This window comes from Gasterosteus aculeatus, chromosome 12 (assembly GCF_964276395.1).
Source record: "Gasterosteus aculeatus chromosome 12, fGasAcu3.hap1.1, whole genome shotgun sequence".
Lineage (NCBI taxonomy): Eukaryota > Metazoa > Chordata > Actinopteri > Perciformes > Gasterosteidae > Gasterosteus > Gasterosteus aculeatus.
Genome location: NC_135700.1, coordinates 20576153 through 20602321, shown reverse-complemented (window position 1 = coordinate 20602321; position 26169 = coordinate 20576153). Strand labels below are relative to the sequence as shown.

General features: G+C 45.8%; 3 protein-coding genes across 16 annotated transcripts in view; all 3 read left to right on the top strand.

Moving 5' to 3' along the window:
- The window catches only part of glceb (glucuronic acid epimerase b), a 36006-nt gene extending 30852 nt beyond the window's left edge, over positions 1-5154 (top strand). For 5 of the 8 annotated variants that reach the window (XM_040168656.2, XM_040168679.2, XM_040168670.2 and 2 more), the window contains 2 exons: positions 1158-1450; positions 1579-5154. In XM_040168656.2, the coding sequence (XP_040024590.2) occupies positions 1158-1450; positions 1579-2310 (1025 nt within the window). In that variant the 3' untranslated portion in view covers positions 2311-5154. The remainder of the gene's footprint in view (positions 1-1157; positions 1451-1578) is intronic. The other 3 variants (XR_005710667.2, XR_013451616.1, XR_013451615.1) reach the window with 1 other exon arrangement.
- A 4389-nt stretch (positions 5155-9543) lies between these two features.
- paqr5b (progestin and adipoQ receptor family member Vb) lies at positions 9544-15163 on the top strand. Its single transcript, XM_040168748.2, has 8 exons — positions 9544-9814; positions 10281-10408; positions 12377-12582; positions 12679-12805; positions 13022-13066; positions 13156-13252; positions 13545-13689; positions 14196-15163. Exons 1-8 carry the CDS (start codon positions 9680-9682, stop codon positions 14474-14476), a joined length of 1164 nt encoding a protein of 387 aa, XP_040024682.2. The 5' UTR covers positions 9544-9679; the 3' UTR covers positions 14477-15163.
- A 427-nt stretch (positions 15164-15590) lies between these two features.
- Positions 15591-24939, top strand: LOC120812450 (kinesin-like protein KIF23). 7 transcript variants are annotated; one of them, XM_040168412.2, is made up of 23 exons: positions 15591-15693; positions 16409-16475; positions 16632-16760; positions 16874-16979; positions 17105-17241; positions 17329-17441; positions 17570-17740; positions 18260-18372; positions 18730-18851; positions 18983-19085; positions 19197-19276; positions 19403-19522; positions 19765-19924; positions 20018-20179; positions 20372-20538; positions 20659-20832; positions 21199-21438; positions 21640-21963; positions 22882-23115; positions 23319-23407; positions 23764-23824; positions 24047-24087; positions 24317-24939. In XM_040168412.2, the coding sequence occupies exons 1-23, from the start codon at positions 15680-15682 to the stop codon at positions 24333-24335; spliced, it is 2946 nt and encodes a 981-aa protein (XP_040024346.2). In that variant the 5' UTR covers positions 15591-15679; the 3' UTR covers positions 24336-24939. The 7 variants fall into 7 exon arrangements, with proteins under 7 accessions (XP_040024346.2, XP_040024336.2, XP_040024382.2 ...); XM_040168402.2 differs by having other exon boundaries at positions 20015-20179; XM_040168448.2 differs by lacking the exon at positions 21640-21963.
- Positions 24940-26169: the final 1230 nt, after the last annotated feature.

The following is a 26169-nucleotide window of genomic DNA, read 5'->3' as shown; positions in this document are numbered from 1 at the left end:
GTCGTCCCGCCGCTTGGACCTTTTAGCATCCGCACGAGCAGCCCGACGTGTTCGCCACGTTCCCTGCGACTTGTCACGTTTTACGTTGACGTGTGTGTGTGTGTGTGTGTGTGTGTGTGGCTGCGTGTCGTGTCTGTCTGGCGCGCTGTAACAGCCGGAGAGCGCGGCGCAGCAGAGGAGGCGGACCCTCGTCTGTATTCCCTCGCCCGTCCTTTTATCGATGCCAGAGTAATCACGGGGGCCAGAGTACAAATCCACTTACTCTCTGCTTTGCCTTAAGTAATGGATTTATGAGTGCATTAAAGAGCCAAAGTCATCCAGCGGCTCCTGCCAGGCTGGCTGGCTCCTCCATTCTCCTCCTGATTGACTGCCTTTGTGTCTCGGCCTCCTCGGCTCATGTCATGCGAGATGCGATCTTCAATTGTCTTCCCGCTCTCGGCTCGTTCTCGCCCTCCCCGTCAGGCTGCCGTTGAGGCGACTCATCTCGCCGCCGCCGCCCTTCATTTTCTGGACCGCTGCACTCATTCTTCTCCTCAGCCTCTCACGAGCTATCTCTGAAAAGACTTGTCTGTTGTTGTTGTTGTTGTTGTTTTTAGCTGTGCAGACCAAGTAAGTAGGCCAAAGGTACGGCATGCGTCGATTGGTGGAGACTGAAATATCTCGGCTCTTGACTTTAGGGTTTGTGGGGGGAAAAGTTGCTTCAGTGCACCAGCTTCCTCTTCATGCCTCCCCTCTATTCCCTCCGTCCTGTCCTCCTAATGAAGCACCGTGTACAGTGACACATCTGTGCTGCACATCCCACGAGAGGCTGGTGTCTCCCTGTGGTTTGAGGCTCCCTCTCCCACACAAACGCACACACTCACACACACACTCTGCTAGCCACTTCAGTTTGAATGAAACAATGTTTTGACCACAGAAGCTGTGTGACTGCTATTTCTGAACGAGACTGCATATTGAATCCGGGGAACGTGAGGAAGAAGAGGAGCTTTTTGTGGGAACACGTCACCAAAGGAGACGGAAAACTGTCGTCCTGCTGAAAATAGTCACTCAGTAATGAGAAAAACGCTACATTTCGTCCCTTTGTCGGTTCATTCTGCACGTTCTAACCAGCCTCCCTCCTCTCATGCGACCCCCCCCTCCCCTCCCCTCCCCTCTAGAGTCCTCTGAGGGCGTGTCCCTCCAGCTGGGGAACTCCAAGGACTTCATCCTCAGCTTAGACGTCAAGTTTGTGTCCAACGGCAGCGTGTCGGTGACCTTGGAAACCACGGAGAAGGGCCCGCCGTTCACCATCCACTACGTGACCAACGCGCAGCTCATCGCCTTCAAAGACCACGAGATCACGTACGGCATCGGCGCGCGCGCCGCCTGGAGCACGCTGACCCGCGACCTGCTCACCGACCTCAGGAAGGGCGTCGGCCTGTCCAACACCAAGGCTGTGAAGGCCACAAAGGTTGGTTCATGTCCGGCAGCTGTGCTCCAAAAAGCTGTTCTACTGGACGCGAGCCGACACACTTGGTAGATTAAGCATTAGATGTAAGAATTATCGGCATAATGATTGCGTTTGATTTCCACTCCCAGATCATGCCCAGGCGGGTGGTGAGATTAGTCCTGCACGGGCGGGGCTTCGTGGACAACGTCACCATCTCCACCACGGCGCACATGGCCGCCTTCTTCGCCGCCAGCGACTGGCTGATGCGCAACCAGGACGAACGGGGCGGCTGGCCCATCATGGTCACCCGGAAGCTGGGCGAAGGCTTCCGGCCCCTGGAGCCCGGCTGGTACTCGGCCATGGCCCAGGGCCAGGCCATGTCCACGCTGGTGAGGGCCTACCTCCTCACCAGGGAGCCGGCGTACCTCAACGCCGCCCTCAAGGCGGTCGGACCCTTCAAGGTGCCTTCGGCGCAGCACGGGGTCAAGGCCGTGTTCATGAACAAATACGACTGGTACGAAGAGTACCCCACCACGCCCAGCTCCTTCGTGCTCAACGGCTTCATCTACTCCCTGCTGGGACTCCACGACGTGAGCGACACCGCCGGAGAGAAGCTGGGCCGGGAGGCGGGGCTGCTGTTCGCCCGCGGCATGGAGTCGCTGAAGGCCATGCTGCCGCTGTTCGACACGGGGTCCGGCAGCATCTACGACCTGCGGCACTTCATGTTGGCCACGGCGCCCAACCTGGCCCGCTGGGACTATCACACCACGCACATTAACCAGCTGCAGCTGCTGGCGTCCATAGACAACGCGCCCGTCTTCAGGGATGTGGTCAAGCGCTGGAAAAACTACTTGAAGGGGATTCGTGCCAAGCACAACTGACCACACTAACTCCCCGGAGATGACTGAACACACCCGACTCTTTAACGGGTGGTTGAATGTGAGGCGAGTGCTCACGTTCTGTGTGTGCGTGTGTGTGTGTGTGTGTGTGTGTGTGTGTGTCTCAGTTCATAATCTAAAGGAGATTTTTCAGCTGCAGTTGGTAACATTAAACGTTTCTTTTGTGCTCTATTGCAGGTTTGGTGTTCTCTGCACCAGTGACTGTAGCTCTGCCTCCTGTGTTAATGCTTGAGCTGGTGTTTGTAATTATGCACAGACCTAGTTTCAGAGTGTGTGCGTTCTGGAAGAACGTGTGTGTGTGTGTGTGTGTGTGTTTTAGAGTAAGACTATATGATGTTAGAGGCAAATAAAAATGTTTTTTGTTTCTTTGACAACTTCATCCGAGTTTTGCAAAGTTTATATAAAAACAGATCAACAAAAGAGGGAACCAGACTGTGTTATGAGGAGGATAAACACCTTATCTCGTTAATATGAAATACTGAAACGTTTGGGATTCAAATCCTGCACTGTAAAGCTATTTTTATGAGATAAGCCGCAAGACACAGATGTTTTATTTCAAGACGTATTTTTAGACGCGCCATGTTTAAGCTGTCAGGTGATCATTCTGCTGTTTTTCCTTTGTAGAAAAGTGTGATGCTTCCAAACTGGCTGCTTCCAGTTCTCTTTGGAGTCTTTTTCATCAAACGACAATGAATACTTTGAAATAATTCGAGGAGGGATTACATTGATTCTGTAGTGAATATCTTTTCTTTCCTTTCCTTCAAATATTAAGTTACAGCATTCGGTTTCTGTCTAGAGAAATAAGCGCCTCAAACCCACCACATATGGATCCGGACGGTTAAAGTGGTTCTGCTCCTTAGTTCCTACCCACAATTCCACTGTGTGTTTTTGAGCTGTTGTGTATCCACATCTGGGCAGGGGTGACTGACTGCAGGTAGCATGCAGCCTCAGCACCGGTGTTCCCGTTATTGTCCCTGAGATGATGAATAATGTGCTTTAAATTGGACCCGTCGATGCAGAAGTCACGGCATTTCTTTTACCTTTTGGGGATGTTTAAAGACTGCAAACTGTCTGCTACTTTTCTTCGTCTGTAACCAGACGCCACTCCAGTCCCTCGAGTGGTACAAACAAACTCAATTATTCATGTCCCGCTGCGAAAAACACGGCTGCAAATAGTTAGCTTTGCATCACTTTGAGATCGCCTCATTAGCACATTTTGGGGTGAAAGCAGGGAAGTTGTGATTGGCCGAACATATTTAACCCCCTCGTGTCGGGCTTCTCTAGAAGTCGACACTGATGATTCTCAGTGTGCAGACGCCACTCGATTACTACTTCTAACTAAGTCTGACCATTATTTATAAATAATTAGCGTCATTATTAAGCTCGATACACATGCTGATAAAGTCAAGCTAACATTAAATTGCGTGTATCCGGACGGGGGGGGGGGACGGGGGGGACGGAGCGGTTCGCACAGACAAAGGCGGGAGAACTGAAGGTCGAGGCTGAGAGGCCCTCAGCATCCACGAAGCTTTTATGTTTCTACAGTAAATATTATTTTATTATACTCCACAAGAGGCTTTTGGTTATTTTTATGTAATCTTTCCACCGTCAGGATGCCGTACTGTGAGCCGAGCGTTGGGTAGAAAAACAAGCGTTTTCTTTATAAAGTTCGACGCCGGCAGCTTCGTCTGTGACGTAACTGCCTGCAGTCCGGACTGAGGCAGGAGTTTGTAATGTTTCAGGAATAAGGTCATGGCATTGAAAGGAAAATGAAACATCTTTTGCAAGGAAAAAGGTGACTTTATCCAAATATAACCACTTTTGTCATGAAATATTTTTTCCTTCCACTTTATTCCTGACGTGTTTTGGCCCCGTTCCTCCAAACCCTTTTGATTTAATCTCCAAGATTTTTCTTGACTTGTATTCTGTGGGTGAAGGAACAATATTGATGTTTTTAAAGTAAAAGATATCAAATATCCCAGAAAAGAAGTATGAAGGAACGTTTTCTTTAATACGTTTTTTGCACGCTTGCTGATTCCTTTTTTTTGTGTTGTCTTCCTCATCCATTTGCCATTTCAACGAGACAGGTTGAAATATGTCATTCAGGAACAGATGTTTCGTGTTTTGAAATACTGATTTATTTTCTTTATACCAAAGTCATTCATTTGAGTGTATTAGAAGTTCCCCGTTTCTGTGCAAAGCGATTCCCATTCAGCATTTAACGATGTTAGGTCTCCTAGGAGACGTCGCTGCGAGACACTGCCTTTTGACAAATGCTAGTTTTTCAAATGTAGGTTAAATTATAGCAGAAGAGAAGAGGCATAAAACTTAAAGCTTATCGTAAAGGGAAAGTGTGCAACTAGAGATCAGTACGTGAGTTTTTCTTCTGTTTGAGTCGAGTTTGTTCGTTTGTAATCTTTTTAGCAAATGAGTTAGATGTTTAATTCGATCGTCAAAAGCACAAAAGCGTTTTTTTTCCAATATTTTTGTGGCATTTTTTTTTTTTTAAGACATTTTGTGCGACGCCTTTGTTTTGATCGCTGCGATGATTGTTCACCGTGCAGCAGGTATCACAGCTCCTTTTATTCATTTCAGTGTTTTTGTTTCTTTCCCACGAGTGACCGCCGAGGTCAAATGTGATTTATGCAATAAAATGTTTACTGGGGTTATGAACGCCACAGGAGACCCAGAGCGGATGTACGGACTTTGCAATTCAAGCACAATGTGCAAATGCTACCATGTTTTTAGTGGGAGAGAGGCGTTTATATACAGAGTAAATCTTTGTGCTTTAAAGATGTGTAAAAAAAATAAAAGCATTTTTCTTAATCTTCTGCTCAAATGCCTATTTCTATCTAATATTTAACAGTGCACTTTAATACCCCCCACCCCCCAAATTGTTGTGATTTCATGACTTTTGGTCCATTTTTTTTATATTCATACACGTAATTTATATATATATATTTGATTTGGAATTGCAACCTTTCATCAAAACTGCATGAATATAAAAGGTACCAGTCAAAGGTTTGGACAGACTTTTATCGTGGAATTGATCCATAAGAATCAATCATTGTCGTCATCCTGCCCCTTTTCATATTTTTGGCGTTTTTCATCCAAAAATGTAATTTCTTGCCAGCCTAAAATGTGGTCGTCTTTTTTTAAACTCATTGTTCCGACTCTGCACAGATGTTTGGTCCAGGTCGGCAGGTGTTACTCCCACGATAACGTCCACTGTTCAGCAATCGTTTGTTCACGCTGAAGAAAACCGATCCTGGTAAATAACCAACTTTTCCCCCCTCGTGTCTCATTCTTCTTCTCTCAAAGCGATATTCCAGTCCTGCATCTACCCCCCCCCCCCCCCCCCCCCCCCGATCGCCCGGTCTCTCTCTGGCCTCCTCTGGGGACGTCACCGTGAATCTTTGGTTCTGCGGCTTCATGGTCTCCATGCATTTACCCACTGAATGACATTAACACCCCGCTGAACCCTGCGTTATTGGATTTGTGTGTCTGTTGTTCGGCCGGTCTCAGAGGAGGTTGCGGAAAGGAGAACATCGTTTGGATGTGGAGGCATTTAGTGGGATGTGATTCACGTGGTTTCTGATATTCTTGAGTTTCTTTCCTTCAATGTATCTTGGAGCAAATCATTGGTATTGTGGGAAATGTCCCTGCTGATAGACATTCATTTTATCTGTTCATCAGATGGATACGAGCATACAGGTTATACAACCTGCATCTTCGCACAAAAGTTGCACCCAGGGGTTCTGTGCAGAAATGAGAATAATCAACCTTCCAGCACCTTTAAATCTTACACACTGATTAACATGTTACTTCTCCCCGGGCAAACGGTGCTTCCCCCTGTGTACCGTCGTTCACAATTAAGAAAGTGGTGTCAATCTTCTAATCAAATTCTCAGCGAGAAAACGTAACGTGCCTGTTTTTTCAAATGTGGAAGCTCTCCTTTAATATTCTGCCCTGGTTTCAGCAGCTACCTGAGCAGCATCTCCTGTGAAGCTTCTTCATCTGGTTGCAGATATCAAACTCTGCTCAGATTGTCTTCTAAATAAACCCCATGGAAACTCTCGTTGCACTTGAAAGACCATAAATGCCCCGCCTCCCTTTCCAAAGCCAGTAATCGCTGTACTTTGCTCGCTGGCGTGCAGCCGGCCTCCTCTGGTCTGAATGGTGGAGCGGATAAAAATCTGTCGGCATCCAGAGTTCTTCAAGTTTCTGTCTGGATCCAGTGAGGGACACGCTGCTTTGAAGGTCTGAAAAGCGCCTGGAGTCTAACTACTATTAATAATGTATCAGGGGAGGTGATGGGAGGCGGGGGGGGGCGTCTGTCTCACACACGTTCCTCATCCGGAGACACAAACGACACCTCATCAACCAAACCCCCGGGGAGGCAGCGAGCCGCCTGCTTCAGTGAAGTCTGTCGCACATCTGTCCCTCTGAAACCCCCACGGGTCGCAGGTCACGCCTCGGCACACCGGAGCGCCACACTTCTGCTCCAAAGTGTGAGGAAAATGAGTGTTTGATGAGGTAGCACGAGAAGGTCAGGGGGGGGTAAAGGTTTTCTTATCTCTGATCACATAAATGCAGTGATGGGATGCAAATATCAACTATCAACGACGCAAAGTAGATGAGTATTTGAGAATTTGTATATTCACACACTGCTCATGTCCGGGGCAAAAACGGTCTCGCTTTCCAGAATCCATACCAAAAATATGTCATGTACATTATTATTATTATTAAAATACCAGGAGATTCTGCCTATCCTTACCCACAATCCTCTGCACGGTGGATATCTGAGGAGGGTCAAGGTGACAAGTCATAACCCGAATGTTTTACATGCCGCTTGGTAGTTTGATCTATAATGTGCAAGTAATAGCTGGGAAATCCATGTAGACGTAGAGTTACTTTCCACCACTGCACGTATGTTCAGTTTACGTACATGTAATATCAGTGGTTTAATCCTGAGACCTTAAAGATGTCTGAAGTCTACAAAACAAAGTAGTTCAAGCCGGATGACTCCTTAATGCGCCGTAGTGGTGCTGATGTAACTCAAACATGCAGGACTTCATCCAGGAGGCTCAGTCTGTCCTCAGACTGCGAACCGAAGTGAACTCGTTCCTTTTTCTCATTTACAGTCAATAAGAGAAGCAGCAGGACTTCACGACCTTTCTGTGTCTGCAGCGACGCACTTTGATTCCCTCTCAAACATTTAGCGCTTCATATCAAAAGAGTACAAAGGCAAAGTGTGATATCTAAGGACGGGGTTTAAGGACACTGGACTTCTTCAAAGAGAGCCTTCTAAAAAATGAAAAATAAAAACCCTTCCTTTTTGTTATTCCTCTCCACAGCGCTCCTGTTTGGAGGCGCTGCCCCCTGCTGGTGAGCTGCGGCAGAACAAGCGTCAGCGTCACCGAGCAGAGAGTCTGATGCAAGTCATTGATTCAGGGTTCCCTTGAACCGTGTGCAACATCAGGGAGGATCTATCCACATGGATTAAGTGAATGAGTGTTTTTATTTGGCTTTTAATCAGCTGAAAATAGGAAGCATTCCGTTTGACTCGTTACCAAAGAATGTTTATATCAATTAAGGATTCCGCCTGTGGTTCTGGTGCTCACATGGAAGACGTCTCATTAACAGTTTTTATCAGTTTTTTGCAACCTCACTGCTAGATGTGTGTTCGATTTGTGTCCACCGATTTGTGTCTCTTATACTCATCAATTTCATGAGTCAAGATTAAAATATAGTTTAATAATTGGACAATGTGATAGAAGTTGATACTGCCCTGTATTTTTTCATGTAATTAACATTTTTTCCTTATTTGATTGATTATTTATTATATATTATTTTGCACTTTTTTTCTCCACTACATTTAAAAGCTATATTTCACAGCTTTAGTTTCCCTCTAGTGGTGTAAATGTGTCGGTGCCGAGTGAAACCACTGTTAAGTGTTGAGCAACCAGGTGATGCCTGATGACTGCGTGATGCCCATAAGGCCCATTACGGTGTTTCCGTGACAGCATGAGCGTGACTCAACAGTTACTAAGTGTTGGCAAATACTGAAATGCTTAAGCACGAACCCTCACCGTGCAGGTTGTGTGTCTGAGCCACCGAGCACATTCCTGACCCCGCCTGACCGCGCCCGTCAGTACTGCTGCATGGGTGTGGTCACAAGCAGTGGGACACTTTTAAATATAACACAATATACATTTAAATCCCCCTTTTTTAACTTTATGCCTAAACTGTTGTCACTTCCTCCTCTTGGCTCTACTTTGTTTAAACTGACGCCGTTTTAAGTCTTAATGACTCACATATTAGCAAACTACACCTCCGAGCCATTCCAAACCGACGGGTCTGTTTGTTTGTTGTCTTGTCGCTCTGAACCCGAGGTGTCGCTCTGCAGCTCTGCTCCTCTGAGAGAAGAAGCTGATCCCGAGGTGCCGCGCGCGATTTCTTTTGTTTCATGGCCCTGATCTGTTGTGGCGAGCACACCTGAGTAGTTTCGAGTTGTAAGCCGAGGATTAGGCATCTCAGAGCAATTTGGGTGCTTCGTCGAGCCTTTGAGATGAAGCATTAACGTCTTGTATGTGCTTGAACTTGAGCAAGCATGACTTTCTGTTAACTGCTTGGTTTTGAGGTCAAACATTTAAGTAAAAAATATACCACACCAAAAAAACCTGCTGTAATTGACCTTTCCTTCTCCTTTACGTCCTGATCCTCGGTGGCAGTGAGACCTGTTTGCTCTTATTGTTTCACAGTTTTCATTGAGATAAGCCTGGATGGGCTCGGCACTCTCTGGGTGTGTCAGATGAACCAGGAGAGGAAAGTGGAATGAAACAGACTTTACTGCCAGAACCGATTCCCACCCTTTAATTCGCGACGTCAGACCTGTATCTGGGCCTTTTCTGGCGGGGAAAAAGTGTTTAAATGATTTGCCCCAACTGCAGACAATTAACCTTAACTTAACTATCAATCACAACTGAAGGAAGTTTTTTTTTCTTCTGGAACCTGATGGACTGGCTCGGCTGTCATCTCTGTGTTTAAGCGAATTATGCAATCACCAAAAGGAGATAATGTGTAATGTGAAACAAGAGGCTCGTAAACGTTCAAATGTCTTCCTTCCTTTGTGTGTGCGCGTGTGTACTTGTTTGTTTGTTTGTGTGTGCATGCCTTCATGCCTTTATGTGTGTGCACATACCCTTCACCTCCAGAGAGACAGTAGGAGGAGGAGGAGGAGGAGGAGGAGTTGCACGGGGTATACTGGATATTCTCGCTGGGTTTGAAGAGGGTGGAGATGAAGGGGAGAAACCCAGAGAGCAGCATGGCAACACAAACCTTATAAAGAATGATGCACACACCCGGCGGGGCGCCTCAGTTCAGCTCTCCTCGCAGACACCAGCAGCAGCGGCAGCAGCACCTTGCAGCAGTCATGCTCAGCCTCAAATTACCAGAAGTCTTCACCATCAATCAAGTGCCCAAAGTAAGTTCATCTTAACATTTCGGCCTAAATCAGGAGGTCGAGTGTCGAGGAGGTTGTGGTTAAGACACGCTCGTGTTTGGGGTTTCAGCTAGAATGTGTGTGCATGCTGTTCTACTCAAAAAGGCCTTCGTGTTCCTCATACTGTCAGTCTGGATGTAACCGTATTCGCCCTCGGCGTGCGAAACGCTCTGTTTTAGCGCTTCTTAAAAGAACTGCATTGCCAGGCAACAGCATCGGTCCATGTTTACTTCCTGTCAGCTGATGTCTTTCACACAGGCCGCTTGGAGTGTTTCAATTTTAACATGTGAAAAGGTTCCATTCAATGATGTAGTTGAAGGGCACCATGAAATGAACATGGAATTCTCATATTTTTTTACAACATAGTGAAGAAGAAATCAAAGTGAAAAACTTAATTTGACTTAATTTCCTCTTTTGCCCTTTTTTAAATGGACGTTGTTCACCGCAGGTTTTCCACGAGCACGGCATCATCTCCGGCTACCGACACCCCCGCAGCTCGGCCACCGACTGCATCCTGAGCCTCTTCCAGCTGACCAATGAGACCCTCAACATCTGGACCCACTTTTTGCCCACCTGGTAAACACTCCAAATGTGACCCAACGAACCCCGTCGCTTTACTGCCGCAATTTACAGGCGCGACGCGTGACACACCACGAGGACTTCTCAGTTGTTTTTGCTTCTGTCACCTCGGGCCAGACGCAGATTCATTTCTCCAAAATTCCTACACTAGCCAAGCGGAGCGCTTTTTGTCTTTCTTGGAGCAGCGAGGCGTTGCTGGTTCCTCTTTGTGTTAGAAGGAATCCTGCACAGCTTGTAGAGCTTGTTGGTCAGAGCGTGAGACACAATTTGAATGTCTGTTTTAACACGCAGACATTTCCAAAAGTCTTCAGCTACTATGACGGATTAGAGAGATGACTGCTACTGTGATCAACCGCGTCAAACCACTCGCCGAACTGGAAGGACTGAATACCGTCGTTTGGAAAACGTGACTATTTGGTTTTGTGTGATGTGAGTTTGTGTTGCTCATGAGAAGGATTGCACATACAAACACATCCGCCTGGGTCCCATTGACCTCCTGCTGTGCCTCCCTGTTAGCGGCCGTCATGTGCAGCAGGACTCCCATCAAGACTTTCGCAGCCGGTTGCCTAATCGATAAGATATTTGGCATATTTCTCCCCCCGGTGCATTGAGAGCATTCCGATGAAACACCTGTAGCATTTATTATTTTTTGGTGTAGATGTGAGTTTATGCGAGTAGCTGAAGAAAAGCTGGTACAAAGGTAGCGGCCCCCCCAGGAGCCACGGGGCACTTCCTGTCTGCTGGGATGCCAGTTGCTTTGACTGCATAGTCCAGAGAGTGTGTGTGTGTGTGTGTGCGTGTGTGTGTGTGTGTGTGTGTGTGTGTGTGTGTGTGTGTGTGTGTGTGTGTGTGCGCGCGTGCGTTAGCGTCGGGGGTGTCAGCGTCTTGGGGCCCGGCACACACACACACACACACACACACACACACACACACACACACACACACACACACACACACACACACACACAGGCAAGCCACTAATGAGCAGATCCGTGCTGGAGGCTTGCGAGGCGACTCAATTAGTAAACTGCTCGGTGGAGGGAAAAGCATCACATGGATGATGTGTTTAGTGGGAGGCGCGGAAATGGACACACACACACACACACACACACAACTGGAGCCCTACACAAGCTTTTTGTGTGCAATTGTTTAGCGGCCGAGGATTACAAACAAGTGAGAGCGTTTCATCGGGTGACACTTTGTTCAGACTGATTTATCTTCTCAGACGTCTGCCTCGGTTTTCATTATGTGTGTGTTTATGAGATATCTACTTAATAAGATAAAGTAAAGAGCGCCATCGGCACTCAGTTCAGGAAGGTAATTGAGTTTGTGTTTCAGTGTTGTTTTATAGTTTTTATTATTTAGTCTAGTTTGATAGTTCAGTGTTTACTTTCATCACACGGAGCTGATTTACTGTCCCGATGTTGTTCCATTGTTCGGAAAGAAGGAGCTCGTTGATTTTCACGCTGAGACATCGGTGAACACTGGTGTCCGTGCACGAGGAAGGAGATGGGGCAGTGAGGCAATTAGCTTAGCTTAGCATAGACACGGCACGTCTCTGCACGTCACAGCACTCTGAAATCTTAAGCAATTAACATGTTGTGTGTCGTGTTTTCTTTATTTTTAAACAAACAGTAATATATAAATGAAAAGGTGTGGTTTTATTGGAAGTTACATGCGGAGATTGTGATGTGCAAATATATTAAATTATATATTTGTAATATGGTCATATTTATTATTACCTATTTGCAATTATTCCTGCAGTATTACAACTGATACACCACCACTACAGTGTGAACAATCATCATGTTTTAAGGAGCGTAATCATCATCCGTGTAGTGACGGCCTAAGTTGAAGTCAGAGGCCGATCAGCTGTGTCTTATTTTTTCTGTGAAGGCCACACTATCCACGTTGGCGACAGGCGCCTGATGTCATAATCGAAACTGGTTGATTTGCTCCCGGCAGGTACTTCCTCTGGCAGGCGGTGTCGGTGGTGTTGGTGCAGACATCGTGGCAGGACTCCTTCATCTGGCCTCTGGTGATCTTCCTGCTCACCTGCTGCATTTATCCGCTGGCGTCCAGCTGCGCTCACACCTTCAGCAGCATGTCGGCGCGGGCCCGCCACATCTGCTTCTTCTTCGACTACGCCGCCCTCAGTTTCTACAGCCTGGGTGAGTGTCAGCGTTTTCACGCTCCGGGTGCTTAGAAAAAACAGGCAACAAAAACGAAACGCACAACAGTGCGCTGATGTTCGTGTCGTGCTTCAGGCTCAGCAATCGTCTACTCGGCTTATGTGTTCCCGGACAAGTGGGTGAACAGCTTCCTCCACCGGTGGTACGTGCCCGCGGCCGTGTTCAACACCATCATCTGCAGCGGCATGGCCTGCTATTCCAGGTGTGGGCGGAACATCCGACGGCAAAAGATGAATCCTTGTTTTACTAAAATGATCTTTATTAGTTAAATGTGAACACTGATAATAGATTTCTATGTCTGTTATCATGATGAAATGCTAAATGCTAGTTGCACGCATCACAATGTCATTTATTCATGTGCTGGACGGCTTGGCCGGCTAATTTATTGTTCTTTCACTCATCTCTCCCCGCTGCTAAGGCTCGGCCTGCCGTTTGTGCAATATAACCACGACGTCGTAAAGAGGTAAAAACAATGCATTGGATTAAAAAAAAAGACAAACAGCAAAAGATGTAAATTCATATGACGTGTACACTTTGTATCTTTAATTTCAGGTCCACCGAGTGTCATTCTCCAAAGTTCAGCAAATATCTCCGTGTTTTTGCCTTCGCCTACCCGTACATGTTCGACCACATTCCTCTCTTCTACAGGGTAGGACCACATCTGTGCACCACACACACACACACACATGCGCGTGTGTCTTCCTAGAAAGTCAGAGATAACAGTCAATACATCATTTCAAATCCACATCTTTGATGTGACTTTTCTGCTTTTTTCATATTCATGATTTCCACGACGATGGTTATTTTGGCCGGTGTATGATTTACTTTAATCATACTTCATGAATGCACATGGTAAATTCATATGAGCCGTGTTGTCGTCGTTGTAATCAGTGGAATCTGCTCTTTGTGTGTGTGTGTGTGTGTGTGTGTTGTGCTCACAGGTGTTTCTGTGTGTAGGAGAGGGCTGCACAGAAAATGACACCAACGTGCTCCACTGCAACCACATCGTCTTCGCTCTGCTCACGGGCTTCCTGTTTGCCACACACTTACCTGAGCGCCTGGCGCCGGGGAGCTTCGACTACATAGGTGAGACTGACCTGAGGAGAAGCCACGCTCGTCGTCATCGCCACGTTGCACGCCTTTTCGTTTTGCGCCACATAGAGGTTTCACGACAGTGATTTTGCACCTTGAGGAAGTAGGATTTAGCTTAGCTGTTTTGATTCATTCTCGCTGTCAGATAAACCCACGTTGATGCCGCGTCTCTCCTTAGTCAAAGCAGAATCAAATTATGAATCTACCTGTGTGAGTTAAACTTGCCGCAACTTGTCTTTTAAAGCTATTAAACCATAATTACTTCCTGTGCCATGATCACACATTCCCGATCCTTGTACCGCTTTTTAATGAAGCGTTTTTGACACCTCACTGTCTATGTTTGAACTCCCACACCACCGGATTCACATTAACGCACGAAAGGATCTCTCCTTTGTGTTAATCTTTGAGAAATAATGCCAACGCATAACCACCTCCACATTTTCCGTTGAAGTGGTTCAGCGGTGCTTTGAAATCACGCGATTCGACTGCTCCCCCTGCAGGTCACAGCCACCAGCTCTTCCACGTGTGCGGCATCCTCGGCACCCACTTCCAGATGAAGGCCGTCGGGCAGGACATGGTGACGCGGCGCCCCTGGCTCCTGGAACACTCCGTGCCCGTCACCTTCTCCAACTCCGTGGGGGCGGCGCTGCTTTGCGTGGTGGTGAACTTGGCCATCATCGGCCTCTACAGCCTACCTCTCCTCTCTGCTCCGGCCTGTAGACAAAAGAAACGCGATGAAGGATCAAAGAAAGCCTCAGGCTGGATCTGCTCCTGCTCCTAAACCTCCGGCACCTTAACCACGTGGTTGGAAAAGAGTGCATTATGGGAACAAACGTGAGCTACGTGGGAGCCGATGTAATGGGGATTGTAATGGAGATTGTACTCCACACTCAGGGTGGTATTCAGCCGTAAGACATCGCTCTGATGCGTTGCACTAACACACAATGGAAAGCAAGCAAAATGTTTGTTTCTATTATATGTGAATAATCCAAATGTTTCTAAGGAAACTATTTCCGACAAAAACTTTGGTCCTATGAGATCATCTCTTTAAAAGAACAGTTTATTTCACTCAGTTGTCTGATTTCCACTTGTGGGGTATGAAGAGACTGTTATATGCAGGGAACAATAACCATGTGAAATCTAAAATATACATTTAAAATTGTAGTATTGCAGTTCACTGTGCCTTTCCCCATTTATAGTGATTGTCATCATTACATTACATGACTAAATAAAACCACACATAGGAGACAGTTATGACCAGAGATGATCATGTTTGCTCTGGAGTTTGAGCTACAAACAACAAATCAACAAATTCTTTGTCAGCAGCGTGTTTACTGTTAATGTAGCCCCTGATACAGAGAAAGTGTTTTCAGAGTAGTTTATTTCCCTCACATGATGTGCCTTTGAAGATAAACTAAAAGTATTTTTGTACAATGTTATTTATTTTTCAAATATAATATCAACCAAACTTGCCTGTGTGTTTTTATAATGTCTGTATATTATAACGGCCTTTTAAAGAATCGGTCAAGGAAAGTTCATGTTGTCTTGTCGGAGATTATATCAATTAAAATTTTAATTAAAGGAAACTATGAATAAAAATAAATACAGTATTTTATAAATTACATTTTAAGAATCAAGTAATTTTATTCAACAGGCATTTGTGTATATTGTACATGCTGTTTTATTATTCATACTTGGTAACGGCTTGATTAATTTGGCTAAAAAATATTGAATGAAATAAGATTATTTCTGAGTATTTTCCGAGGCTTAAATGTCTTAGTTTGTTATAGTTTATTACTGGACCTTGAGATCCAGCGAGGATGTGGATTTGTCCCCGAGGGCGGGACTTCCGGTGCTCTCTGCCCTATCTGCTCTGTGATTGGTTTAAATATTAACGACTCAGAAAAACGGTTCACAGAGGGAATTTTTCAAATCGAGAAGAGGCGCTCTGTGTTCAGCGGAGAGGAGTTCAACAACACAAACAATGCAGAGACTAAAGTGAGTAACAATCTTTCTTACACACATAACGCGACACACTGGTAACATTAGCAGTCTAGAAACCATGTATTTTGCTAGCAATGTGATCCACACGTATCACACGTAAGCTGCTAGCAGCAGTTCGGAGGAGGAGTGTTAGCTTCGTATTGTTAGCATAGCTCGCCGTGTAGAGCGCTAACCGGTTGACTGGTAACCGGTGAACGAGCGCACTCAACCGACGTTATCATCCATGTGTTTTATGTGTCTATGACAAGGGCTGCACGTCGTCTTTGTTTGTTTTTAAAAAATGGAACTGCAAGTGAGCATGAGCTATTTGAATTGTCGTGAGCAATAATACCGCGGCTAATTGAGCTAACTGAACGGTAGTTAACTATAGGCCAAGTGAGGAGATTAGGTATAGATTTCACAGAACGAAATACTATATTGGAAAACATATCTTGTTTTACTGAAGTGGTTTTACACATAGCTGTTTAGTTGGCTCTAAGCATATTTACATTTAGCATTTGTTCCTATTGAGGATAATCCTGTTAAAAGGGTCTTTACAACTTGGAGGACAGTCTTCCAGGTGACATAAGACACAAAGAAGCATTTTTCTCAGTTTGGTGTCAAAGAGTTTGGGAACGAATTGGACATCAGAGTGAGCTGATGTGTGTAACTCATTTGATCAATTCGGTGCATTTTCACATTGATTGTGACATTTCTTTGTCACTCGCAGCAAAGGGAAGACTCCTCGGAGACCGGGCCCTAAAAAGGCCTCCAACATAGAGAAAGATCCTGTCGGGGTAAGTGAACACCTGCAGGTCAACCAGGTCAGGACGAATATGCGTTGATCCACCTGCACTGGCCTCAGGGCAGCGAGTGGAAATAAAGTGCGCCTGAATGTGGTTCTCCCAGTTTTCGTCCCCCGGAGACCTCATCTCTTCGTCCATCCTCCTTAGGTGTACTGTCGAATACGTCCACTCGGAGCAGAAAATGAGGAGTGTTGCGTTGAGATGATCAGCAGCTCCACCATACAGCTCCACGCTCCCGATGGGCTCAAAGCAAACCGCAACGGGGAGTACAAAGAGGCGAGTGTGTGTCCCGCCGTAAAAACGGCCGACACGTGATACTTTCTTTAACACAATCTTGTTTATTCGGGGTGATTTTACGTTTACTGTGTGTTTTATGTTTGTCCTTTTAGACACAGTACTCATTTAAAAAAGTATTTGGTATTAATACCACTCAAATGGAGCTGTTTGGGGACGTTTCCAAGCCTCTGATAGAGGACCTTATTCATTGTAAAAATGGTGAGTGAATTCATTTGTTCTTTTTGTGCAAGTTTCCCGAATCTGTTGCAAATAATGAATGATGTGATGATTTTGTTGGTGAGTTATAACGTATCTGCTGTGTGTGGAATGTTCCGTGTCCGCAGGGCTGCTGTTTACGTACGGTGTCACTGGAAGCGGTAAGACCTTCACCATGACCGGCTCACCTGGTGAGGGGGGGCTCCTCCCCCGCTGTCTAGATATGCTCTTCAACACCATCGGCCCCTTTCAGGCCAAAAGATTTGTAAGAATCTTCCTTGTTTTGGCTTTTTCAAAGTTATCTTTTTGGGGCGGTGGGAGATTTTTTTTTTTTAAATGTATTCTTCATCAGGTGTTTAAACCGGATGAAAAAAACGGGATGGAGATCCAGGGTCAAGTTGATGCTCTCCTGGAGAGACAGAAGCGAGACAGTCAGCCGTCGGTGCCCAAAACGCCATCCTCCAGGTAACTACACTCCGCTCTTTTGCTGTCTCTGCTTTCTGTGGTGTGACAACTACCTACGCAAGCATTTAGAGGAAACTGAATTTGCTAATGAAGACGCTGTTTTTTTTATTTATTATTTCTTCCTTCAGGCAGAGGCCCGACCCGGAGTTTGCGGATATGATCAGCTCAGAGGAGGCGTGCAAATCCGACAATGTGGACGAAGACTGTTGTTACAGCGTTTTTGTGTCCTACATCGAGATCTACAACAACTATATCTACGATCTCCTCGAAGATGCTCCGTTCGACCCCATCCGTTCAAAGTAAGGGACAGCATTTAAACCATTGTTCTTGTCGCAATGCCGTTTTTGTGATTGTCTTTAAAACGCATATTTGTATCCAGGTTTATTATTGGTGCTTTTTATATACACGAGATGTCTCTGCAGGTAGTGAATATTGGGAAAACACTTTTTATCAGCAAAGCTCGGTGGAGGCACGTCAGTACGGTACAATGAGTTCATGCATGTGAAAGTACAATAGTTGGATATTACATAGTATTCGTAGCTGCTGTCCCATAGGTCATCAGTTAGCCCTGTCGTTACCCCTGTGTGGCTTTCTGTCATTTTGGTAGCGGTTTGGCTCCCTGCTGTTTAGTCTGGAGATGCAGAACTTTCCTGAATGGCTCAAACTTTGTGCCCACGGGTCCGTACCCTTCGATGCGTCCCCATGGATTTTGTTCTAACGATGACACCAACCATCATTTTACATTCGGTCGCTTGTTTCCGTAAAGCGACACACTGTCGAGTTGCGCTATGTTTATTCTTTTCGTCAACTTTTTTCAGACCGCCTCAATCCAAGATTCTCCGAGAAGATCAGAACCACAACATGTACGTGGCGGGCTGCACAGAAGTGGAGGTCAAATCGACGGAGGAGGCCTTTGAAATCTTTTGGAAAGGTGCGTGGTAATAGGTCTTTTTTTTTTTTACTATAGTTTTTATAGCTTTTGTATCATATTTCATGTTATTTGACAGGTAGCGCAATTTTTAGGTTACCAAGTTTGGGGCTGTAAGCTTTTCATTCTTGGCTTTTTTTTCTTCTCCTCAACTAAACAATTAGAATATTTGAGTTGAATATATTTACTATATATATAACAAGGCAGCCATGACATTTCTGGGTCACATTGTTGCACGGCAGCAGCAAACGTCTCTAACAATAGAAGTACCGGTAACAATTTGACCCTTTTTTTAGTTTTTACCCCGTCTTTTTGTTCCTTTCACCCGCTGTGTGGATGATGCTCTCTCTCTTTCTCTAGGACAGAAGAAAAGGCGCATAGCAAACACTGAGCTTAACCGAGAATCCAGCCGCTCCCACAGCGTGTTCACGGTGAAGTTGGCCCAGGCGCCGCTCGATGCGGACGGGGACCACATTCTGCAGGTGACATGCAGCCTTCATCATTGGCTTCTTTTCGTTAATAAATATTCAAAGATAACGGGTGATTTCCCCCCCCCCTTTTTTTCTTTTCTGCCACACAGTTTGATACTGACTGCGTGTTATTTTAATTGCAGGACAAAAACCAGGTGAGCGTGAGCCAGCTGTGTCTGGTGGACCTGGCCGGCAGCGAACGCACCAGCAGAACCAGAGCGGAGGGAAACCGTCTCCGCGAAGCAGGTCGGTTCATGTCTTTCCGTGCGTTTCCATCTGAAATCAACCACGAGGGGATTTCAGACAGAAAAAATGTATTCAATTTAAAAAACGACTCTGGTAATGTGTCATTTACAGGCAACATCAACCAGTCCTTGATGACACTGCGCACATGCATGGAAGTCCTGCGTGAAAACCAGATGTGTGGAACTAATAAGGTTATTTCATCATCCGTTCATCACTGAATAATATATTTATATCATGGGCGGCGACGCCTCCTGCTTGTGGTCACTGGTAATACCATTGCGTTGGGGCAGTTTCACAGAGCCTTTATCTTCTTACAGATGGTGCCATACAGGGACTCTAAAGTCACACATCTGTTTAAAAACTACTTTGACGGAGAAGGAAAAGTCAGGATGATTGTGTGCGTCAACCCAAAGGCCGACGACTATGAAGAAACTATGGTGAGAACTTGTATTTGTGTTGCAGAATTGTTGCTTCATCGGAAAGGAAATAAATGTTCTTTTCCTTTTACAATGCTGAACTATCAGGGACACCGTTTGCTTGTTTCGAATTAGACAAAATGGTTCGATGTAAAGTCCATTGGTTTAGAGTTGGGCCGTATATTTCCTCCAAGACCCCAGCAGACATCAGGGAGGGTGTTTCTAACGGCAGTCTGGTGTGTGTGTGTGTGTCTGTGCTGCAGCTGGTAATGCGATTTGCGGAGATGACCCAGGAGGTGGAGGTGGCGCGGCCCATCGACCGGCCGATCTACGGCCTGGCTGCAGGTCGCAGACACCGAGCCCGGGCCTTCAAGGACGAGCTGTCGCAGCGTCTGGAAGAGCGAGGCCGTCCAAGCAGTGCCGGTAAATCGCCCTCCTCCGCGCCACTTGTGCTCTTATCGCACGCTCACATGTCAGATTTCAAGAATGTAACGCAACTCTTTCCTCTCCCAGTAGACGACCCGGCTCTCATGAATCAGCTGGTGGAAAGCCTTCCGGCTCTGCCTCACTTTGAGCTGCTGGACCCGGCAGACGATCAGTCGCTGCCTCGCCTCATCGAGATCCTGGAACGGAGGCTTCGTGTCCGTCAGATGATGTCGGAGCAATTTGACAAAACCGGTATGGGTGCATATTCTGAACTACAAATAGTGGTTTATAATGGAGCCATTTTTGCAGGTAGCAGTGAATTAATTAATTTAGTTCAGCAAATATACCTCCCATTTATTTAAACTGGTGATACTCGGTTTTTTTCTTCTCTTCTCCAGCCACTGAGTTTGTTGCAGCTGTATAACACCAATGTTCTTCCCCCAGCCACCACGCTGAGGTCTATGGTTCAGCAGTTTGACGGTCAGTTAAATGCGAAAGAGACGTTCCTCCAAGATCAACGGTGCAAACTGAGCGAGAAAGAAAAGATCATCATCAGCCAGAAGACGGAGCTGGAACGATTAGAGAAAAAATCCAAGACGCTGGAATACAAGGTGACAAACCTCCTTTTGGTCTGCGACCTCTCAGGCGTGTTCATAAAAAGCAAGGAGGTGTGAATCCCCTCGTTGTTTGAGGAGCTCGTACTTACGGCTGTGACTGCCCGTCCTCCTCAGGTGGACATCCTGCAGAAGACCACGGACATGTACGAGCAGGACAAGCGATCGCTTCGGAACGAGCTGGAGACGCGAGAGCAGCGGCTGCAGAGGGAGCAGGCGGAGAGGAGGCGCATGGAGCAGCGCATGCAGGGCATGGTGACCGACACCAAGCACAAGTGGGAGAAGGAGTGTGTAAGTGGCCCTACTTTCTGCTGTGCTTCGCACATTAAGGGAACAGTTTGGTATAAACTTACACACGTGGGGCTGCGTGTAAGTGTGATCTCATAACTTCTATAATCTTACAGAATGAATATATATTTAAATCAGGTCATTATATATTATGACAACAATAGAAGAAGAATAAATAACCCATTGTTTATTGTTCCTGACTTCCACTATATATTCTAAAAAATAATAACAAGCTCTGGCTCTGTGAGAAATAACATTTTTTTCTTTGTGGCTGGTAAAAATATATATTTTTTCAACTTATTGCTCATTTAAAAACAGGCAGTTTTGACATCCGGGATTGGACGATGAGTTCTGTCGTTTTCTATTTAGGAGAGAAGAGTGAACGCCAAGCAGCTGGAGATGCAAAACAAGTTGTGGGTGAAGGATGAAAAGCTGAAGCAGCTGAAGGCCATCGTGTCGGAGAGCAGCAGCGGAGCAGGAGGAGGAGCAGCAGCAGCAGCAGGAGGAGGAGGAGGAGGTTTCCCCCCCGAGCGTCCAGACAAACCCGAGAGGCCTTCGAGGGAGAGAGATCACAACATGGGGAGGTCCGCCTCGCCGTCACCGCTTCACGTGAGTCATTGTAGCACCGCGTGTTCCATCGGCGTCCCCTCGTCAATCGCTGATCTGATCCGGACGTTTTGCATGATGATGAAATGTGAACGTGCTTCCTGTACACGGCGGCGTCTGTTCTGTATCACCCTGTTGTGTTTGTGTTCTTCCGGAGCTCCTAACACCCACAATGCTTGGCCCCGTTTCCTCGTCACGTTTCAGGAACTCAACCACACTCCCTCCCACCGAACCCGGGGTAATGTTAGGGCCGATCAGGACGCTCACCCAGACACCTCTTCCTCCTCCTCCACCACCTCCTCAGCTTATCCCTCGGTAGCCTCGTGCATCTCTGATTGGGAGCACAGGTTCCCCGTAACCGCGGCCAGCCACGCTACGCACTCTGGGACTCCCCCGTGCACGAGCCGGACGCCGGCCGCGTGCCGCGGTGCCAGCAGCGTGGGGCGCAGGAGAGGCCACCGCTGGGCCGCGGAGACCGAGGCCGCCGCGCCGACCGTCTATGGGCTAGACCTTGAGCCAGGCACAAGGGTCAGTGTGTGTGTGTGTGTTTGTTATGGAGTCTCAGTGACACCTGCTCCCGTGTCGGTAGATGTCCGCATGTGTAGAAATGCATCAAGTAGAAGCGCTGCATCGGGGCGGGACTATTTCTGTTGCTAGCTGCTTTCTGCAGTAGCCGTAGTTTTTGTCTCGTACTGCGTCGTCCTCGCCACTCGAACGCATTCAGTAGCAGCACGTGAAATGACAGACTATCGGCGCCAAAAGGAAGCGTGCATTCGCTGGCATGTGGGAGTGTCGCACATTTTAAGAGACTGATGCAAAAGCTGCATGTTTACTTATCAGATATTCATAGACCTTAGATCAGAGATGAGTACGGGGGAGAAGCAACCTTTAATTGCGAAGTAAAGTGGAAGGAAACGGCCATGAAGTCTGATCATTTGGCTGACTGACAACCATGAAATCTTCCTTCCAAAATGAGTGAATCGTATCCTTTGACCTGCTCTGTATGTGGGGACCAAACGGAATGGATTCACTTTCAGACTGACCGTCCACATGTTTTCATGTGGACAGTAACGTTTTGTTTGCATGTAGTCCTCATTTCTTCACCCATTTCCTCACTTTGCATGCTGACTGCTATTCACTCTACTGGGCCGCCTTCAATGCAATGTGCGCTTTTACTTGATGAAAATGTGTATTGCTGGAAGGCCAGATTACTGTTGTGAGTGAAGAATCTACATGAGTCTATATGCTCGACACTTGTGTCCCCGGAAATTATGAAAGACCTCCGTGGCGGGACATCCCCCGTCCCTCTCGGGCTTCCAGCAGTACGCATGTTTTCACCACAAGCCAATGCTGTCTCTGCTAAACCCCCGGCGACCTTGAAATGATCCCCGGCGGTGTCACGTGTGAATAACTTCCTGGTTTTGTCTCTCACGCTGGGATCGGCAGGCGGCCGCTCCGGTCCGCCCGACGCACCGGCGCTCTCACTCTGCGGGTGGGGAGAAATGGGTAGACCACAAACCACCTTCTAATTTGGACCTAGACACGATCTTGCAGCCAATCTTGCCCAATGCAATCAGGGTGTCGACCCCGAATGAGAAAGCTCTGTCCAAATGCCACAAGTATGTGCTGAGACATCAAGAGCTTGCCTCAGACGGGGAGATCGAGACCAAGTTGATCAAGGTAAAAAGTAATTGATTCATTTGATTAGTTGCATGAGTTTGATTTAATCACGTTCTGTTTAATTACATGGTGACTATTTTATATTTTGCTGTACAACGGCTACTTCTTTTTTTTTTTTTTTTTTTTGACAATGTTTTTTTTCTCCTCCCGGACGTTTTGAGAGTTTCTTTTTTTCCTCTTTTTTTTTTTTCTTTCTTCTCTAGGGCAACGTTTTTAAGACGAGAGGCGGAGGACAGGCGGTGCAGTTCACTGACACAGAGACGCTAAAACAAGAGTGGCCATTAGCATCAAGGTACGTGTTTAGCAGAGTACTACACTGAAATATTATGAACGGATAACAGCTGTTCTACCGACAGCAACATGCCAAACCGGAGCTCTAATTTGGAAGATTCATGTCATTTCAGGCCCAATCATATCTAAAAACATGGAGTTAAAATGAACATTTCCCTTTTTACACATTTAATCAAACGTCAATCTAAAACCAAAAAATGTATGAATCACTGCTGATACTCGGTGGGTAACCTTCACTACGTTCATGTTCGCAGGGCGAGACTAATTCATCTGGCCTTTATCTCATGAAACACATTACAACAATTATATAATATCTTGTTCTTTTCAAATGTCATAACTTTATGTTTTTGCTTTCAGTCGCAAGCGGCGTTCAGGCTCTGGAGAAGGAGCCTCACAGATGGAGGACATAGAAAACAGGGTAAGCGTCTGTTTGGTTAAATAACCTTTGACCCCGGGGCCTTCTGGTCATTTAGTGTGTTACTTAACACACACACACATACATACATATACTAATATAATATTTTACACGACCTATCCGTGTGTCGAGGCTTCAACCAGTTGTATCTCAATTACATTTTTTTTGTCTCCATATTCCTATTTCACGTGTTCACCTTTTACAACCCCCTCTTCCCCCACCCAGGCTCCAGTTGCAAGCACAAGCTCAGGCTTTGGATATCAAAAGTAAGTGTGTGTGTGTGTGTGGTGTGTGTGTGTGTGTGTGTGTGTGTGTGTGTGTGTTTTTTAATATGTTAAATAAGACTGCTGCAGGATTGTAATTAATAATGAGGTTTTTTTTAAAGCCTTTTAGAAGTAAAATAGTCGACTGCCATGTGTGTTTTTGTCTGCTCGTGTATTAATATTTTGTAGCCTTCGATATAAAACCGTGTTCATTGAGGTCTTTTTCTTCCAGACGCAGGAAGCCTTATTAAGCCGTCGGGCAGATGAAGAGACTTTGTCCTTGAACAGCAAACGCACCGCAGTGAAACTATGCAGCTGAGGCTTTTTGATTAGGAGTGATTCTACTTTGATCATAGCCTTTAGAATGTGTCAATGGTAGGTGTGATTTGCGGCATTAATGTGTTTTTTTTGTTTTTTAATGCTGAACCTCTTACGGATGGGCACATTCAGTTGCCAAATATGAATATGTCATGATTCATTTAATGCTTTTTGATTGATCTTTCGCTTCCTTTCTACCGTTACCCAAAGAAAATAAGATTTGAGCTTCTGAACAACAGACCATTTTTATTTTTTATTTATATGGTCATTGCTTGCCTTTTTTGGTTTTGTTTTTCATTTATTGGATGTTAAAATTTATATACAACTGACAACAAAAAATAGAGCTGATTTAAGCAGTTGTTTTAGGATGCCCTTGTCACCTGTACATATAAAGCTGTTAAGTAGATTTTTGCTAAAAATCAATCTTGGACTGACTGTAAATATATTATGAAGTTTTTTACTTCTGTTTATTGAAACAGCTCCTCCTGAGACGTGTAACATGCTCTTTTTGTTGGCATTAAATGTATTCCAACCCGACCTGTTTCAACTAATGAAGGCTGCCTGGTTTTAAGGCATTTGGAATTTCCATTTCTTTAATTTTCCCTGAATATATTTTCTGTTCTGATTCATTCAGGTCTTCACATTTATACCGTCAATCATTGGGAATATATATTTTTTTTCTTTGCCCTTTCTGACAGAAATAAGTCATTTGCACCACAATGTCTCTTTAAGCAGTCTCATTCCTTAGTTGATTTGTTGGGTTTTAGCAGCTTTTGTTAATATTCTTTTGTTAAAAGGAGTAGTAAGATGTGTAAGCAATCCCATTTATTTAGCGTGAAGCAAAAGTTGTAGTTCATAATGTGACCAGCAGGTGGAAGTAGAGCTTCAGATACCTTATTCAGATCTGAGCCATCAGGATGTCAATTCTTGATCTATTTGGTTTCACCTAAAAAGTTCTTTTCAGAGTTACTTTCCAGCCCTGAAGCAGCCCGATGAGTTTAAGCTTGTGAGTCACTCAGTAGCAGCTGGTCGTCTTCCCAGGATGCCGTGCTGCATCGTTGATACTGTTTTGCAGCGAGAGGGCCGGGCAACCGGGACGACGAGTTCACCGATTGGCTGAATTCTTTGTCTGCCTGGATGTCATTAATGTGTCTCCCTGAGATTGAAACTTCACTTCAAAGCAACTGAAGCCTAAACGTGTGAGTGTTCAGTAACGTGCACTTTGCAAATTGACTATGGAAGGCAGTTATTAGGTTAGAGGAACAAAGAGAGCCCCCCCCCCCCCGAGGTCGTACAAGGTGCTTTGATAATTTCATGGCGGGGCTAAAATCTCAGGTCAAATAAGAGTAATTTCCTGTGTTGATCTGTTCTGTCTCCGAGCTTCACTGTGAACATGACCCCTCTGTAAGCTGTGCCTATGGAGACTATTACTTCAGGACTACGGTTGCCATGGTGAGACCCCCCCCCCCCCACCACCAAAGTGTGACACTTCCTGACCGTGGAAGTGGATTTGTACGAGTCTGAACAGTTAATAAACAGATTCCCGTTGGAAACGGCGACAGAGTGAAACTCCTGCAATATCACACTTCCTTACTAGCAAACTGATTGCAGCAAATACTTGAGTATAAAGATATATTATAGTCTTTATACAACCACATGGCCGTCATGGTTGTTTTGCTGCTGGTGGACAAAATAAATCTTTTGGAGCAAATTCACAGGCTGCTGTTTATTTGAATGAGAACATCGTTCTCGCACAGAGGAGTTCCA

Coding starts and splice junctions, on each gene's coding strand:
- LOC120812450 (XM_040168402.2), top strand. Junction 16,761..16,873: donor GCAACGGGGAGTACAAAGAG/GCGAGTGTGTGT, acceptor TTGTCCTTTTAG/ACACAGTACTCATTTAAAAA. Junction 23,825..24,046: donor TGGAGGACATAGAAAACAGG/GTAAGCGTCTGT, acceptor TCCCCCACCCAG/GCTCCAGTTGCAAGCACAAG.
- paqr5b (XM_040168748.2), top strand. CDS start 9,680: ATGATGCACACACCCGGCGGGGCGCCTCAGTTCAGCTCTCCTCGCAGA. Junction 9,815..10,280: donor CCATCAATCAAGTGCCCAAA/GTAAGTTCATCT, acceptor TGTTCACCGCAG/GTTTTCCACGAGCACGGCAT. Junction 13,690..14,195: donor GGGGAGCTTCGACTACATAG/GTGAGACTGACC, acceptor CTCCCCCTGCAG/GTCACAGCCACCAGCTCTTC.